Source organism: Muntiacus reevesi, chromosome 6 (genome assembly GCF_963930625.1).
Source record: "Muntiacus reevesi chromosome 6, mMunRee1.1, whole genome shotgun sequence".
NCBI classification, from domain to species: domain Eukaryota; kingdom Metazoa; phylum Chordata; class Mammalia; order Artiodactyla; family Cervidae; genus Muntiacus; species Muntiacus reevesi.
Window position 1 is genome coordinate 35,767,184 of NC_089254.1, and position 17,466 is coordinate 35,784,649.

General features: G+C 32.4%; 1 protein-coding gene across 1 annotated transcript in view; it reads left to right on the forward strand.

Annotated features, from left to right (window-relative positions):
* Window positions 1–17,466, forward strand: part of PCLO (piccolo presynaptic cytomatrix protein) — a 363,189-nt gene that overhangs the window by 277,243 nt on the left and 68,480 nt on the right. The window contains exons 12-16 of the mRNA XM_065938464.1: window positions 4,036–4,144; window positions 4,679–4,746; window positions 5,787–6,001; window positions 12,097–12,147; window positions 15,869–15,993. Of these exons, the coding sequence (XP_065794536.1) occupies window positions 4,036–4,144; window positions 4,679–4,746; window positions 5,787–6,001; window positions 12,097–12,147; window positions 15,869–15,993 (568 nt within the window). The remainder of the gene's footprint in view (window positions 1–4,035; window positions 4,145–4,678; window positions 4,747–5,786; window positions 6,002–12,096; window positions 12,148–15,868; window positions 15,994–17,466) is intronic.

Consider the following 17,466-nt stretch of genomic DNA (forward strand, 5'->3'; position numbering starts at 1 on the left):
AGAAAGCCAAGACAAATAACCAGTTCAGCTGAGTTTCTCCTGCTGCCACTAGTTTATTGAGAATTCATGAGCACAGATGTCCAAATTTAGGAAACCGATCTAGAGTCATAGTTAATAATATCAGTGGAAAAGGGAAATAATATCTACAAATTTTGAATTAATGAAGTTTGGGGTATTTTTCTGTTTTTTTGTTTTACTCAGCTATATCGAATTCTTATTTAGTAGCACATTGGTTCTCATTAGGTCCCCACCGACCGTGTTTGTTTGTTTATTCATTTATTAAATCTTTTGTTTAATCTCATTTTCTTTACTTATCTGTTCTTACCTCCATGAGCAACCATTATAATTTATGTAATGTCTGTTTTTTATTTGTATAATGTATAATGTTAGTTTGTGTGGGATATCATTTTAATGAATGTAAATGTCATTGCCCTTAGATCAGATCCTGTTTCTCGCATGTTTTTACTTGTCAGATGCTTTTAAGATGGATCCCTCTTTTGGGCCAGCTGGTATGATTTCTTTCTTAAGACTACTAAGTGTTTCCATTGTAAATATTTAATGCATTCTCTTTGTCCATTTTTCCTGATGCTACCACCTCCCCATAAATAGAGACTCAAGAAGTTTTTTGGGTCCTGGGGTGTACATGTGCTTTATTTAACAACATTCTGCCACATTGTACCCTAGAGTGGTTGCATTTATCTGCATTCCCAATAAAATAATTACATGCTTGTAAATTGTAAACAAGCAGTTGTATTTTTCATCCAGAAATAGTCATAGTATTCTCACATTCATACAGTGGTGATAAAGCTAAACAACCATGTACTATGTCATGATCCCCTAACCCCATATCCTGGCCAACACGCTGTATTCTATGGCTTTCAAATATTTTTCAGTATAGTGAGAGTTAAGTAATACATCTCTATTGCTTTCATTTATACTTTCTAATCTCTCATGAGTCTAAGTTTTTCTTTATGTATTTAAAATGCTTTTGAATTTCCTTCTCTGTGACTCATCTTCATCTTGCTAATTGCCAAGATATTTCTGTTTTTTTCTACTAGAGTATCATTTTTATTAATTTTTATAACAGCATAAAACAGTAGATACAAAGGTGATAAATTGTATAGTGCCTGCCACTTAAATATTTGTGGAATAGATAAATAAAAATCATGAGCTTTTGTGTGATATATATTTTGATGTACCCTAATCTATCAAATTTTGATAGGTAATATAATAATTTTAGTCCAGAATATGTTTTTGAAGTAGTGATAAATATTGATAGAAATAGCAGATAGAAATAGTGATAAATATTGAGTGTTTTATGGCGACTGCTTTTTTTAATTCAAAATTTCTTATTATTATATTTTGGGGGTTTTAATTACCAAAGTGTAAGATTTTAAGAAGTTAATTTTCTCATTACTCATACAAATCAAAAATCAGATTATCCTAGCATTCCTATTAGAAGTTATTAGAATAGGCACTTTCAGTGGATATAATTGAAGTACTATCTGTACAATCTCAAACTTGAATAACTGGTTTGCATACACGTTGATATGATTTAAAGAAAATGTGTTTGCTCACAATGCTAAACAGTGGATAAAACCATTCTTGTGTTCACTATCTTCTAGGAATTATTTCTAAACCAAAGTCAGAGTAAAAAGTTTCCTTAACACTGAGTATGCCAACATTCAAATCAATTGTGATAAAATACTATTTCAGTGAACTTCTGTGTAGTATGATCAAATAATTTTTGCATGCATTTTAAAATAGTTTCTAGGACCTTACAATTAAAGTATTTTCAAGAGGCTTTGCAGGTGTCCAGTGGTTAAGACTTCACACTTCCATTGTAGAAGATGCAGTTTCGATCCCTGGTCAGAGAACTAGGATCCTGCATGCTGGGTTGCACAGCCAAAAAAAATAATTTTCAAAACTATTATATATTTGAAGACACATACTTAACTATACTTAATTCTTATAACTACTAAAATCATCTTATGAAGTTAAAAGGAGTGATTTGTACATTCATTTATTTTACTGTGATTCTTATAGTATTTGTAGGAGGTTGGAGAGACAGAGGAAAGGTAAGTCGTTATTAAGTAACTACATTTAAGTAGTCACATTCCCTATAGATTTCATACTCACCATGAAACCAAAAATAAAAGAATTGGCAAAATCTTATGAACTGCAGTACTGCACCAGTGCTAGTGGGAAACTATTGGGGAAAGAAGGTTCAACTGGCATATCTTGAGACAGAAAATCATGTAGTTCATGATCTCGAGTATATATCTAGGTAACATGCTAGTTATCTCTGTATTTTTTCATCAGTTTTATTAATGAATCTAAACAGATTTTATTTTTTACAACTAGAAGCATTTTTCATTTCACTGAATAATTACATTGTATAAATTTGCCCCCTTTAAAATGTGAAAAACTAACAGGTAAATTCAAAACAGGAAGCAAGAAGTTTGTGCAGCTATTTCCTTTAATAGAATTTGTTCTGCAGAAAAGTGGCAATGCAATTTCTGGATTATGACACCATTAATTTGTTTCAATTCAGAATCATCTGGTTATAAATGTACTCTTCCTTGTGACTAAAAGTAGTGTTTTTCAGTGTGCTTTACCTCTTTCAGTGCTAAATTTTTCTTTAGAGGTATTATCACATTCTTTTATGTAATTTTTCTCATTTTATGTGTACAACAGCCTGGGATTGTTGAAATAACCTAAGGCCCATCTGAAGATAAAGTTTCCTTGGAGTAAGTTATAGAAAACACTCTTGTTTGTGTTATTATAGGCATTTTTATGGACTTCTTTTACCATTTCTCAATGGTAAAAAAACTTCCCTTACTTGTTATCAATGTATATCAAAATCATTAAAACTTTTAAAGACTCAGTCATGCCATGTTTAGAATTTCCCATGGAAGTCAACAGTGAACAATAGGGGCTTTCACATTGGCATCTATGAAGCTCATTGAAAACCTAATTGTTCAACAAGTATTTCTTTTTAAATGATGTTCTAGCCATGGCAGGTATTTTTCCTCAGGTAAAGCTGGTAGCGTTCACAAATATCTGGCACTATAACTTGGGTGGTTTCATCGAATTTATATCTAGCTCACATAGCTACGTGATATGACCATGTGATTTGTGCCAAATACTCACCCTAAATTATTTGACAGCTCATATAAAAGGGATCAAAAAACCTAAATGTAAAATATTGAAATACTAATTATGTTGCTACTTTTTTCTGTGAAAATTATCTTTCTAGAAAAAGAGGAAACACAAAATGCTCTGTAACCAGTCCAGCAACATAATTTATGGGACCCAGAGCAAAATGAAAATGTAGGGCTCTTTGTTCAAACAGTGTTAAGAATTTCAAGATGGCAGCAGCAAAGATTCAACCGAGTATGAGGCCCTTCTTAGCATAGAGCATACACACACCCGTGATGCTGCCCTCTACATAACATCTGTTTCTTCTACTTAGGACTGTCTTGCATATAGTGAAGTAAAAGACACTTAATGGAAACCTTTTTTATCTGAGCAGAGTTGAGGCTATAGCAATTTCTTAAAGGAAGCTTCCCAACAAATAATAATGATTTTTTCTACCACTCCCATTCCATAATATAATGGGAGTTTACACTTTTCTAGTTGCTTGCTACACATAGAAAACAATATATTGGTGTTTACAATTATTTCTTCCCCATAAAAAATTAGTTTAATTGTAGTCAAAAATGTTTTCTTCATAACAGTGTGAATAAAATGCATGGGTTTGATAATATTTAATAGTTTTTCAAGAGCAACATTTTGCATGTTGTATTAGATACATGTTATATGTTCAGGTAAGTTGATGAAATCAGACTACATGTGGTTTTGGTATTTATGTTCCAGAGAACTCTGAACTGATGTTCTCTGAAATGGTGTGCTCAGTTGAATGGCTGCTGAAGTGGTTTTTAAATGCATAGCAATGTCTTCTGTACTCTTTGGACCCAGATGAGACATAGCATACCTTTTTTTTTTATTTTATACTTGAATTTTTCTTTTTAGGCATGCAAGTATTGGAGTGGAATGGAATTCCTTTAACTTCTAAAACATATGAAGAAGTGCAGAGTATCCTTAGTCAGCAAAATGGGGAAGCAGAAATATGTGTAAGACTGTGAGTTTTTCCCCATCTTTTTGTTTCCATTTTTTTGGCTATTCATGGCTCTTTTAATTTAAAATTGTTAAGGTGGAACCTTTGCCAGTTAGCAAGATATCTTGTAATTAGAAAATAAAGTGAATGCAAGTTTATAGATGTCTTGTGTTCAGAATCAAAGTCTAACACACAGAAAGAATTCAGCTAATTTTGTTTCTGATTATGTCCCCTTTCATGATTTTCTTGAAACATGCATCATAAATGAAAGCCTAAACCCATTTAGATTTCATGGATTTGTACAGTATTTCAAAATGAACTTGTATTTAATCCATAAAGATTTCACCTTAAATAATCATTTTTATCAGCTGACTTTTAACAGCATTGCAAATATATATTTGGTTAGAAGGGTGAGCATGCTTTGAAATTGCTTTATATCATTAACCACTTCTCATTTACCTACTGAAAAAAATACTCAGCGTAGTTGGGCAAAGGGGCCTTTTGTTTCAGACTTCCTCAATTGCTTTCTTAATTTTTTTTTTTTGTTTTAATTTTTAGGGACCTCAATATGCTGTCAGATTCTGAAAATCCCCAGCACCTAGAGCTCCATGAACCACCAAAAGCTGGTAGGTGAAAGCAGTCTGCTTCCAAGTGTGGTGAAGATGGAGATGGAGAAGCAGTTGTAGAGGCAGATGGAGCTAGAGATGAAGATATAGACACAAACACAGATATAGGCAAAAATAAATGCATAGACTTTGGATATTTATATATTTATGTGATAGTAAGAAAATCGGAAGTATTGTAGTTTCATTTTAGTATTCTAAGGAAGCACACATATACATGTTAGAGCCATTAAAGAAATTCACATGAAATTCTTGCTGTGTGAATTCACATTTTGAATTCTTTAAAATTAAATTCATCACATGAAAGTAATCCATGGAGTCATTTATTTTGGGTCCTATATAATTTTTGGATGATACTAGATTCTTTTTAGCATAGCTGAGTTCTGGAACACTGCTAAAACTTTTGATTGCCTTTTATAATAAATAAAAATCAATGTAATATATAAGTACACAGTGAAGTAGATTTAACTCTTTCTTAGATAGAATATATAGTCTATAAATTTAGTTCATTTATAAGATTAAATATATTGTTGTTCCATGTTCAATAAATATTTACCAAGCACTTCCTATGCTATAGCCAATATCTCTTAAGAGTCTGGGTTATGGCACTAAACAGAGAAGATCAAAACCTGTAGAAATTTTCATGCAACTGTAAATGTAAATATATTCTTTGAAATTTCCCCTTAGAAAAATAGATATATAAGATTTCAGGGAATAAAAACAACCAATCATAGAAATTAAATTCCAGTGAATAAAATATTTTGTCATGCATTCAGTTCTCTGTATAAAACATTTACAAGCATTTTTCTGATGATATAATAGGAACCTCAAATTTCCTCTGTAATTCAGTACTCTTTAATTTTTCTCTGAACCTTCTAGACCTCCTTAGAAATAGATTATAAAGGTACACTTGCATGATTTTCTTTTTAATTTAAATTGTTTTATATAACATTTTGACTTTGTCATCTAGGACTCAGATTAGTTCCATGGTATTAAGTACCTATGAAACTGAGAATATGTGAAGCCATTTGGTTTTGTTGCAGTGGATAAAGCGAAATCCCCAGGGGTTGATCCGAAGCAGTTGGCAGCAGAGCTCCAGAAGGTCTCACTACAGCAGTCACCACTGGTTCTGTCATCTGTTGTTGAAAAGGGATCTCACGTTCATTCAGGTCCTACATCTGCAGGATCCAGTTCTGTTCCCAGTCCTGGGCAGCCAGGGTCACCCTCAGTGAGCAAAAAGAAGCACAGCAGCAGCAAGGTGAGACATGCCCAATGCAACCTCGAGGTTACTTATTTTCTAGCTCCTTATTCAAATTAGGAGACAGGAAATATAGTATCATTTCCTAAAGGTGTTTCTCATGTAATTTCTCCTTTCCTATTGATCTGCTGAAACAAACAAAAAAGGTTTCCATACCTCAGTATAAAACTGAACAAGATGTATCAAAATGATGTGTTTCTTTCTTAAAATATTGTGGCAATTATTATGAGGGACTGGAAAAAAAATGTATCTGATGCTTCATGTTCTTTTTCTTTGTTGTTGTCACATAAATCTGAACCTTTTTGTGTATCAAATATAGTCATTGTATCTTTTTAGAAACACAAGATATACATTATATTTTGTAATTTAAATAAATAGTAAAAAAGACCATGAAATGAGGATAATTTAGGACAACAAGAAGCAAAGAAAGTCAGTAATGTAGTATTGCTATTTTGAAAGGTATCCCTAATTCCATACTAATAAATTTTCTCTTCATGCAGTTCTTCAGTTAGAATAAATGTTTCTAGCAGTATTATTTTAGAGTTACTGGGGAATTAAAAGAAAACATAAATTAATTATAACTTAATAGAATCAGGTGATAATATAGACAATTTGTAATTTTCCCCCCATAGATTGATTATTAATAGAAAAACTCTCTTCATGATTGATAAATACATTTAAAAGGGTTTGTTTATTTGTTTAAACATAAAGATTTGTCTTTATGTGGTGAAATATATAAGGAAGGATATGGTTGGATAAGTTGTCTGGACTTCAGAAAATAAAGTTTTTTATGGTTTCATGAGGAATAAGTTCAAAGATAGACTCAATTTCAAAATAAATTTTAACACAACTGTACTTTACCACATGCAATTATGTATTAATCTTGATTAATTACCTCATGGAGGTGCCCTGTCTCCAAAGTTACAGGCTTTTACCATTTCAGATTTCTCAGTATCTCCACAGAGATGACCTAAAGACATGACAAGCCCTGCTAACAAAGTTTTCACACCAAACACAATAAATTCTATAAGTCTGTCATCCAGATATTTTTCTTATTTCAACATTTGACATCACCATCCTCCCAGAAAATTAAGTCGAAATATAAAAGCACCATTGTCTCATCTTTTCTTTTACTCATTGAATCCTAGTGCTGTGAACTCTAGTTTTTTGATAATTCTCTAATAATTTTCCATCTTTTCTGAACTTGCCAATTTCGTTTAGTAAAGCATTATTCTTTTTTACCTGCAGTATTGCACTACTACTAGTCACTCCACTCACCAGTCTCTCTTCCTTCCTCTTAATCTACCCTCCAACTATGGATCTGTGACAGTGATAGGATTAGGTCCCTATCCTGCTTAAAATTCATCCCTGCTACCTGGAATGTCAGCTTCCCTGTCTCTACCTGGGGAAGCGGGATGTTTCTTGAAAGATTATCACAGTAGGCTTAATGTTGTCAGATGTTTACAGTAGCCTCGCTACTAAGTACTCTATTTATTATGGTTATCAAACTCATTTTACTCCCATCTCCCCACCTCAACCCCCAAAAAAGAGGCTCAACTCATTCTACTTTCCAAAGATATTTCTAGATGCCACCTTCAGTACCATGAGTCATAATTTGTATGCAAGATACAAAGATGGATAAAATCCATCCCTGTATACTATGTAGACCAGTGGTTCTTAAAGCCTGCTCAATCCAGTAGCACCAGCATCAGGCAGGAACTTATTAAAAATACAAATTCTTGATTGTACCCTTACGCCTTCTGAATCAGAAACTCCAGAGATAAGACCAAGCAACCTGAGTATTAATAAGTTCTCCAAGTGAGTGTGATACCCCTTGAAGTTTAAGAAGTGCTGATCTAAGTATAGGTGAAAAATGATATATAAACAAATTCAGTAAATCTATAATGTTGGTGGTCATTAAAAACTGCAGAGGGCACTAGGACAGTGGGGTTAGGAAAGCTGGCATTTAGCTAATGAACCAGCTTGGTAAAGGGGAAAAAGGAGCCAACATTGAAGAAGAGAATGCATCACGAAAAAAAAAAAATGAGAAACAGAAAATTGTATGCTTAAGTCATGGCATACAAAGATATAGGAATAATAAATAGAGGAGAAGCCTAGATAATTGTGAATTGAAAGACATTATATGCCATGCCTTGCTTTTACTCTACAATCTGCAGAAAATGAAGAGCCAATGATAAACAAAAATAACAGAAACCCTTCCTCTACTAAGCCTTTCCATATTCTAATCCTTCCTTAAAGTTAGAGTTATCCTTCTCTCCACCTTCCCTCCCTCCAAAGTGCCAGATGCTTTATGTATCTATTAAAACAATTTGTATCTTAATTATGGTTACTTGTTTGCTTATTTTATCCTTCTAAGTGGGCTGTACACTCATTAAGAATCAAAAGCCGTTTCTTATTTTCTTTATAGCTCCCTAAGCACGTAGTAGAGTAGCTTGCATAGACCATAACAAAATAAATTAAAATTAAATTAAAACATCAGTGGCACCTGTGAGTCTTTATAATATTATGGGAGTAAAAAATATAGTTTTTTTTGTTATGTGAACTTTTTTGGCAATGATTGCAAGATGAACACAGGTATCATAGGACAAACATCAAGGGAATGATACTGACACATTTTATGATATGTGGTAACTCTTTTCTATGCCAAGAATGTGATCTGTGTAGTTTTACAGAGGTTTTGCTGAAACAGCTCTAGAGCTTCACTGTCCATGACAGTGGCTGCTAGCCACCCGTGGCAACTGAACACTTCAAATTTACTAGTCCTAATTGAGATATGCTGTATATGTGAATTATACAACAGATTTTAAAGACTTAGTAGAAAAAAACATGTAAAATAGCTCATTACATTTTTTATATTGATTTCATGATGAAATGATGTTGTTTTTAATAAATTGCATCAAATAAAATATGTCAACAGAAATTAATTGCACAAGACTTTGCTGATGGTCCAGTGGCTAAAACTTCATGCTCCCAATGCAGGGGGCCCAGGTTTGATCCCTTTTCAGGGAACTAGACCCCACATGCCACAACTAAAGATCCAACATACCGAACTAAAACATCCACATGCTACCGGTGGGGTGCAACTAAGACCTGGTGCAGCCAAATAAACAAAATATATTTTTAAAAATTAATTTTACCATTTACTTTTATATTTTTAAGGTGACTAATAGAGTGTTTGAAATAACCTATGTGGCTCACATTATAGTCTACTTGACGTGATGGTATATAGATTGCTTTTTAATTCCTTTTAGTAGTAATAGCAATAATCATATCTGGTTATTAGTGAGATTTTATATATACTGATAGAAATGTATACTGAATAGATGTTAACACTCTTGAAGAAAGGGACTATTACTAAGGGACTATTCATCTTTTGGAGGGTTTATCATCAACTTTTAGCTTTCTTAAAATAAGTTTCTTAAAATAAATAAACTTAGTGATATTTATAGTATGCATAAAAGGCAATACTTATTTTTATTTGTTCTACAAATCCTACAATGTTAAAATATTGACATTGAGAGATTAGAGAAATACTGAGCAATGGTCTGAAGCTTACATGTTTCTGAGTCAGGTAATATGTTCAAATATAGCATATGTTCTTCAGTTAATTTAGAAAAATATAATTTTAACATCCTTTTGTCTTATTGGTTATGAGGCTAACTATATATTAAATTATAAAACATTAATATTATGAAGTACATTAAAACAAAAATATTTAAACCATAGCATAATTATACATTAATTATGTATATTTAGAACACCGTCTATTAAATGTTTTGAGTGATTGTTCATAAGTAATTATTAATCTATTAATCATGTTCCAGTTTAAGTGATTGCTTCTGAGTAAATATAAGTAAAAGGTGACTCTAAATTATTTAGATGTAGGTTTAAATTATGTTTTATATATATATATATATATATATATATATACATACGACCATAAATTATTTTGTTTATTAATTCAATATGAAATTTTGCCTCCAAAATTTTTATTTTACTGCCTCAATCTGTTTTATTTCTGAAATCTAATCAGATTTTCTTCATATTATCTTTAATATCTGAATAATTTCTCCCGTCATAGTGTAAATAAATGTCAACTAAAATGCTTACTAATTTTAAGTGTTCTAATGAAATAGGTCCTTGCTCTCCCAGACTTTTCTATCACAGCACACAACAGCTCAGTAATTTTTTCATACTGCCCTTATACCAAAAGAAATACCTAAAACAATTAACATTTATTATGTAGTTAGGTCCCAACAATTTAACTAGTATTTATGTCCTAACATCTTAGTAACCATTGGAAAAATAGTACATAAAATGAAATAAAATAATGTATCTATTTCATAGTTATACACTAAAATTATTTATCAGTGGGATATGTGTGCCTGACAGGCACTGCACAGCTATTCAGAAGGTAGAATCAGTTTGGACACTGACACTCTCATTTCCTCTTCCACACTGATCACACTAATTTCTCTTAATACTTTTTTTTTTATCACCACAATCATCAAAAACCATCTTCACAAAGGCATGACATCACTGAAAAGAAATACTTGTCTCTAATCTTAAACCATAGCTACCTGGAGCTGGTAGGTTGCCCACTGTACACAGATATTATTGTATTCTTGTGTGCCTTTATGAGTTCATTGCCCCACCCAGAACATTTAAAATTTGTGCATAAGTTTATTCTCTGCATTGAATCTAGTTATGTTTGCATGATCATATTTCAAATGAGTTACAACCATCAAAATGAAATCAAAACAAAATATATTATCAATCATTACTTGGGTTTTTTTAATATTATTTTTGACTTTTTATCTCTCGTTATCCTCAGCCTTTCTCATTCAGATTCATGGATATCTAGTTTTAGGAAACTTACCATCTTTAATTGAGTTAGAGTTTCAGGAAATTGTGTAGTCCTTATTTTTCTCAACTCCTTTGCTTTCCTTAAAACTTAAACAGTAAAAGAATTAAGTAAACATAATTGTTCAATAACTAGCAGTTTATCCTTTGCAGCCAGAGCACAGTTTCAGTGTTATTAAATGGCCATTCATGTAAATGAACTTTATTAATAAAGGATATATGGCTTAGAAAATTTAACCCCTTCTCTATAACTTTACCAATGATTACACAGTATTTTAAATATTGCACAGAACAAGACCTGGAAGATAGCTGTCTTTGATTGCTCTCCTTTCTAGCATAAATTAATAAAAAAAAGTAGCAGAAACACACCTAAATACTATGATTTTCCTTTTCCAGTTAATTATTAATATAAGGCCAATATGATGTGTATATAGGGAGACAGGGTCTTTTTTGTCGGTAGTAAGTTTGCCTCCATTTTAGTAAATGTCTCCCTACAGTGATGCCACATTACCTGGAATTCTGTTATAGATCTAGAGTCAGGGACATCATTCCTTCTTTGGTACAAATTTGTACATTCTACTGAAATGTAACAGATCAGTAATCGGTCATTTAATCAGCAGAATGAATCACTTTATCAGATCACATTCTGAATGGTTTTTAAGGCTTTCCTGACATAAGAAAATTATTAAGGAAATGTGAACTTAGATAGAATTATGAACTTTTAATTAAAGGGGTACGAAATGCCAAGAATTGGTTACCTGGGTGTCTCACTCTAGAAGAGAGTAGGACTGGACTGAGAACCCAGCAAAAGAGTATAAGGTAGACTTTTATAACTTTGGCCTCCTAGGCAGTCAAGTAAAAACAATATCTTTTTCATTTTCTTATAGACATTTAAAATCCATTAATATTTAAATTGAATACTTTCAACCAAAAGTGTTTCATTTCTTAAGTAATTGAACGTACATTACTTCAGGTATAAAATTATAGCTTCAAAACAGGCTCCACACAATGAAAAAGAGATTTATGTATCTATAAAATTAAACATGTATTGAGAAGTGTAAGGAGAGGCCATAATCTAAAGCAACCAAATGGACAAAATGCACTTTCCAGGCAGTGTGCTCTGACCAAACAGAAATTAACTCAGAGGGAAGTTTAAATGCTAAATCCTGTGAAGGGTTTATCCATTAATCTAATATGTCTTAATATTGCAGCCACCTGATGCAGCAAAGGTTGTCTCTCATCCAATTACGGGGGAAATTCAGGTAAGAATGCTTCTGAAAGATCATTATTACACCATCTTCTGTGGCTCTTTTCCCGTTGGTCTATTGAGATTGTCAGCACTATTAGAACCTTACCTGTTATATGACTTATATAGGTATAAGTATTTTAATACAATATATGCTTTATTAAATCTAATTATACCTCTGGAATTCTGTACTTTGAAATCTACCTAATACCTTAACAGTATCAATGTATTAAGTCTCATTTACTTTATAGTTGTTGAATTTGCTTCAAACATGACAGATTCTCCTGGAAATTTGAAGTTCTCATTGAGAGTTTCATGAGTCTAATGCTGTCCTCTTTTCTTCCTCTGGTCAACAATTGCTAAATAATTGCTGAACAGTTCTTCTAAAGCAGTGTTTTTCATACTGGAGGTCATAACCAATCTGTAATTTATCAAGTTAATAGAGATGATTTTGACCAGGAAGATAGAAGAAAATAGTTTAAATCATTATTTTTTTTTTAGTTCTGTGTGCATGTTTCTGTGTTTATATATTGCATCATAAATGGGCAGATTCAGAAAAGTTAGAAAAATGATACTTTGGATGATACCAAAAAGTAATTTAAGGTAGATAAGAAATGTCATGTGAAAACAATTAACAAAATAGAAAATAATAGCTATTTGGAGATAGTACGTTTTCGATAAGGGGAAAGAACAGTGAGTCTTAGTTGCACTACAGTACATTTTCACAAAGAGTAACAGAGATTTGAAGTAATTTGAGGATAAGCATAGAAAAAGGAGAAGTGTTTTCCTGGAAGAAGAAATGGTACAAGGAACAATTCTGCTGCCAGAGGGTAATGAAAGGAGCAGATCTGTTCTGCTGCAGGAAAATGTTCCTGTAGAGATAAGTTAAGACTAAATTAAAAGAACCTTGAACAGAAGCCGAAGGATGTTAGCCACAACATAATAGAGTGATCAGGAAATATTTTAGAGTGAGGGTGAGGCTAACTGAAACAAATATGCCATAGAAATTCATAGAGCCACAGCCTCTAAGAAGTGTTATAAAGAGGAGGACACAAAGACAAAGAAACCAGTTGTCATCTGGGCATACCCTGATTGAAGCAGAGTGGAGAGTGAGAATGGAAATGAAGAAAAAGCACAGAACACGGGCACCTTAATGAGAAGGAGCCAGCAGGATGGAACTGAAATCACCAGTGGGTTCTCAATCTTGCTGTCTCACTGCTATTTCTCACTTCTAGAAAGCCAAAGGTGATCACTTTTCATTTCACATGCAGCAAAGAAAATGCTAGATATTCTGATTCATACTATGTCTTTCTTTGTCTCATTTTTTTAACTTCTTGCTCAAGGGCCAACATGTGCTGTGTTTCTTTTTGGCTTGTTATAATTTGTTTTTTACTGAAAGGCTTATTTTCTAAAACCTTTTTATTTTGAATTGGGGTATAGCTGATTAACAAACAATATTGTGATAATTTCAGATGAACAGGGAAGGCACTCAGCCATATATATATATGCATACATACATACATATATATCCATTCTCCCCCTAACTCCCCTCCCATCCAGGCTGCCACGTGACATTGAGCAGACTTCCATGTGTTGTACAAGTGTGTCGTGGTTGGTTACCCATTTTAAATATAGCAGTGTGTACATGTCCATCACAAATTCCCTAACTACCCCTTCTCCTTCATCCTTCCCCCCCGCCCCCTACCAAGAACTTTAAGTTCATTGTCTGTCTGTGAGTCTGTTTCTGTCTTGTAAGTAAATTCATTTGCTTTGTTCTTATTTTCTTTTCACTGCAGTGGTAATATTTAATTTTATAGTAGAAATTTGCTCTAATATTTTCAACTCCCAGGATATTTCCTTTGCTTTCCTTTCCTTTTTCTTTTTTCTTTTAAGGGAGAGTGGTGAGGGGAGATACTTTCTTATGACAGTGATTTCATTTTGTTTATATTTTATCTTCTGTCTTTTTAGCAAAGCCTCATTCCAGATGAAACCTTGTGTAAACACCCAAACAGTGAATTGCCAGAATGTAATAGGTCTGGTTAAGGGTTACTGGAGGCATCTCATTTTCTCTCACATGTAACATCTGAGCAACTCTAAGTGTTCTCTAAGGCACCAAATTTACAGAGTACACTTTGAAAAGTACTCTCTTAGGGTATCCTACAAATTTCTATTTCAGTAAGAAATGATTTTTCTGCCTCACCAGTTAAAAGTGGACTTTTAGACTAGCAGAGAAAGGAAAAAAATGGGGGAAATTTTCTCCTTAAAAATTTGGAAGCTGTTCTAAACCTCAGTGAAATTAATTGCAGAATAATTCCTGTATTTTAGTACTCCATGAAAACACAGTTACTGCAGTCTTAGACTTCTTATTTCTCCTGTTCCTTCATGGCTCTTTGTTTCATGTTTCATATTGCTTGCATGGTGGTCAGTGAGACTCTGGAGCTTTCTGTACTGAGAAAAGTGAACAAAGATTCCTTTTCGGCCGCAAAACATAACCAGATCAAAATTATGCTGATCAGTAAATCGTTTTAATATTAAGTTTTAAATGAAGACTGACTCATCTAACTTATTCAATTTTCAACATAAATATAGCATATCTGTTTTGCATGATTATAAAAAGTACATTCATTTTTTATTTATGGTTTTTCCTTTTCAAAGTATAGATTTCTTCACTTCTGTTAGGGCTCCCTTGGTGTCTCAGGCAGTAAAAAGCCAACCGGCAATGCAGGAGGCCTGGGTTTGAGCCCTGGGTCTGCTAGATCCCCTGAAGAAGGGAATGGCTACCCTCTCCAGTATTTTTTCCTGGGAAATCCCAGGGACAGAGGAGCCTGGCAGACTACAGTCCATAGGGTCCACACAGTCCATGGTGTCACAAAGAGTCGGATACGACTGAGCTACTAACACTTTCACTTTTCTTTCTGTTTTTTGATAATTTGAAGCAGCATCATACAGAATTGTCCTATTCTAAATAATGCCAAAAGAATTTTTCATTTTTGAAGGAGAAAAATTGGTTAATTCAATTATTTTGAATCATGCTGGCTTCTTAAAATTTAGTTTGAATGGTAAGTCTTTTACTATTCAATGACAACTTTACAATAGCCGTTAGACATCTATGAGACAATGCCTCTTTTCTCTTCGGTTTCTGAGATTAAAGAACAGTTGTATTTTATTATCTTAACCTCACTCTGTTAAAAAAGCAAGCACAAAAAGAAAAGCTACAGGTTTATCAGCTAGTGTACTATAGAAAGAGATCAAATTGAACATTCTTAAATATCCTGACAATACTACATTTGTGTTTAAATAATGATTCTACCCACTATTAACTATTTGATGAAATGCAAAAGAGATTTTCTAATACATTTATCAGTTAGTTATTTTCAAAATTCCGGCAATTGTATTTATGAACATTAACATTTCTGATTTTGCTAACAATGGAAATTTTGTTTCAAAATGTAACTAGCATTCACTGTGTTATTTTCCTTCTAAATGAATTTTAGACAGGCCAGAACTTTCACAGTGGAAAGAATGAACAGCACATTTACTTGTAATTAATGTGTGCCTGGGAGCTCCCAATTAAATTAGACACTAACTGGTCTGTTCAGTTTCAAATGAAATGAAAGTGACAGTTAATGCTTCTTATGAGAATTTTTTTTAATAATGGCAAAATATTGAACGGTAATGTATTATATGCTTTTTAAAAAACAAAATAATATTCATGGAATATTTGCTGTTCCTTTAAGCTTCAAATCAACTATGACCTTGGAAACCTCATAATACATATTCTCCAAGCAAGAAACCTAGTCCCTCGAGACAACAATGGTTATTCAGACCCCTTTGTTAAAGTGTATCTTCTTCCAGGGAGAGGGTAAGTAAAGAAGTGATGTCTTCAAAGTAACATAAGTATTGCCATGTGATTTTTTTAAAAAAAATAGTGATAATGATCTCTAAAGAGCTTAATATCTTTTTCTTAGTTTTATCTATAATACATGTTGTACTTTTTTATTTCCAATTAGTAAGCAAGGTGCAATTAAAAATTTATAATTAAGCCTTAATGGATTTTTGGAGATTCATGATCATAACAAAAGCTGCTTGGATAAGAACGTATTAGTATTTCAGTTCTAGAAACTTCTCGTGCTATGACCAATCAAGTAGACTGTGAAATCATTTCAGGAATTGTTTGTGGCAGATTTAAAGAATTAGTTTACCTTTCAAAATGTATTTGTGAAACCAATGTTCAAGGACTCATCAGTTACTCTTTTATCTTATAGGACATGTGTATTATTCAATACATTAAATGCTCATTAAATGACTTGATGCATCATTATTTACATGCATATTTTCAAATCACTGTTCTAAAATTATAAAATAAAAAATAAGAATAATATTTGAAATGTCAACTTTGGTAGATAAATGAAAAAGATCTCTTTAAATCTCTTGTGTAATATAGAAACTATTTGTATAAAGCAAGTACTCTTTAGAGATGTTTAATTTTCACATAATAAATGCAAATTGCTGTAGTCTTATATATAAATCATAATTCAGGGATGGCATCAAATCTGTAGTTTGGACCCAACAGATCATTACCTTTTATGAAGAATTTATACTAGCCAAATTAGTATGATGGAACTGTAAGTAATCAACAATTGGAGGTATAGTTAAAAAAAATTAGAGGACAGTTATTGAAGACTCTGGTTTCATTTTTGCTGTGTTTTCATTTAATTTGAAGAGCAACATTTTAATATAACTTTTTACTGGGAAATTTTCAGTCATTGGAAGTATAAATAGAAAGAATAGTATAATGATCCATCTTGCACCCATTACTCAGCTTCAACAATTACCACTTTCTAGCCAATCATGTTTCACTTTTACCCTTGTACATTCCCTCCATGCAGATTATTTTAAAATAGATCTTAACTCTTGTGACTTAATAATATGTATTTCTAAAAAAAATTTTTTTTAAATAATTATAATACCACACATAGCCATAATAATTTTTAATTTGAAATCTCTTATTTCCCCAAATTGCCTCCTAATATTTTCCTAGTCAGTTTGATGACCTAGTTTATATATATAAAATATTCTGCCCATCAACAACAGAATATGTGTGTGTGTGTGTATATATATATATATATATACTTTTCAAGTGCACATGGAACATTAACCAACATAAACTATGTTGTGGGCCATAAAACAAAGCTCAACAAATTTATAAACACTAAAATCATACAAAGTATGTTCTATAGCTATAGTTGGTTTGTTTGAACAGGATCTAAATTAGAGTTATACACTGCATTTGAATGCTGCTTACCAGTTGTCACAACTGTCAAATCATCAATTC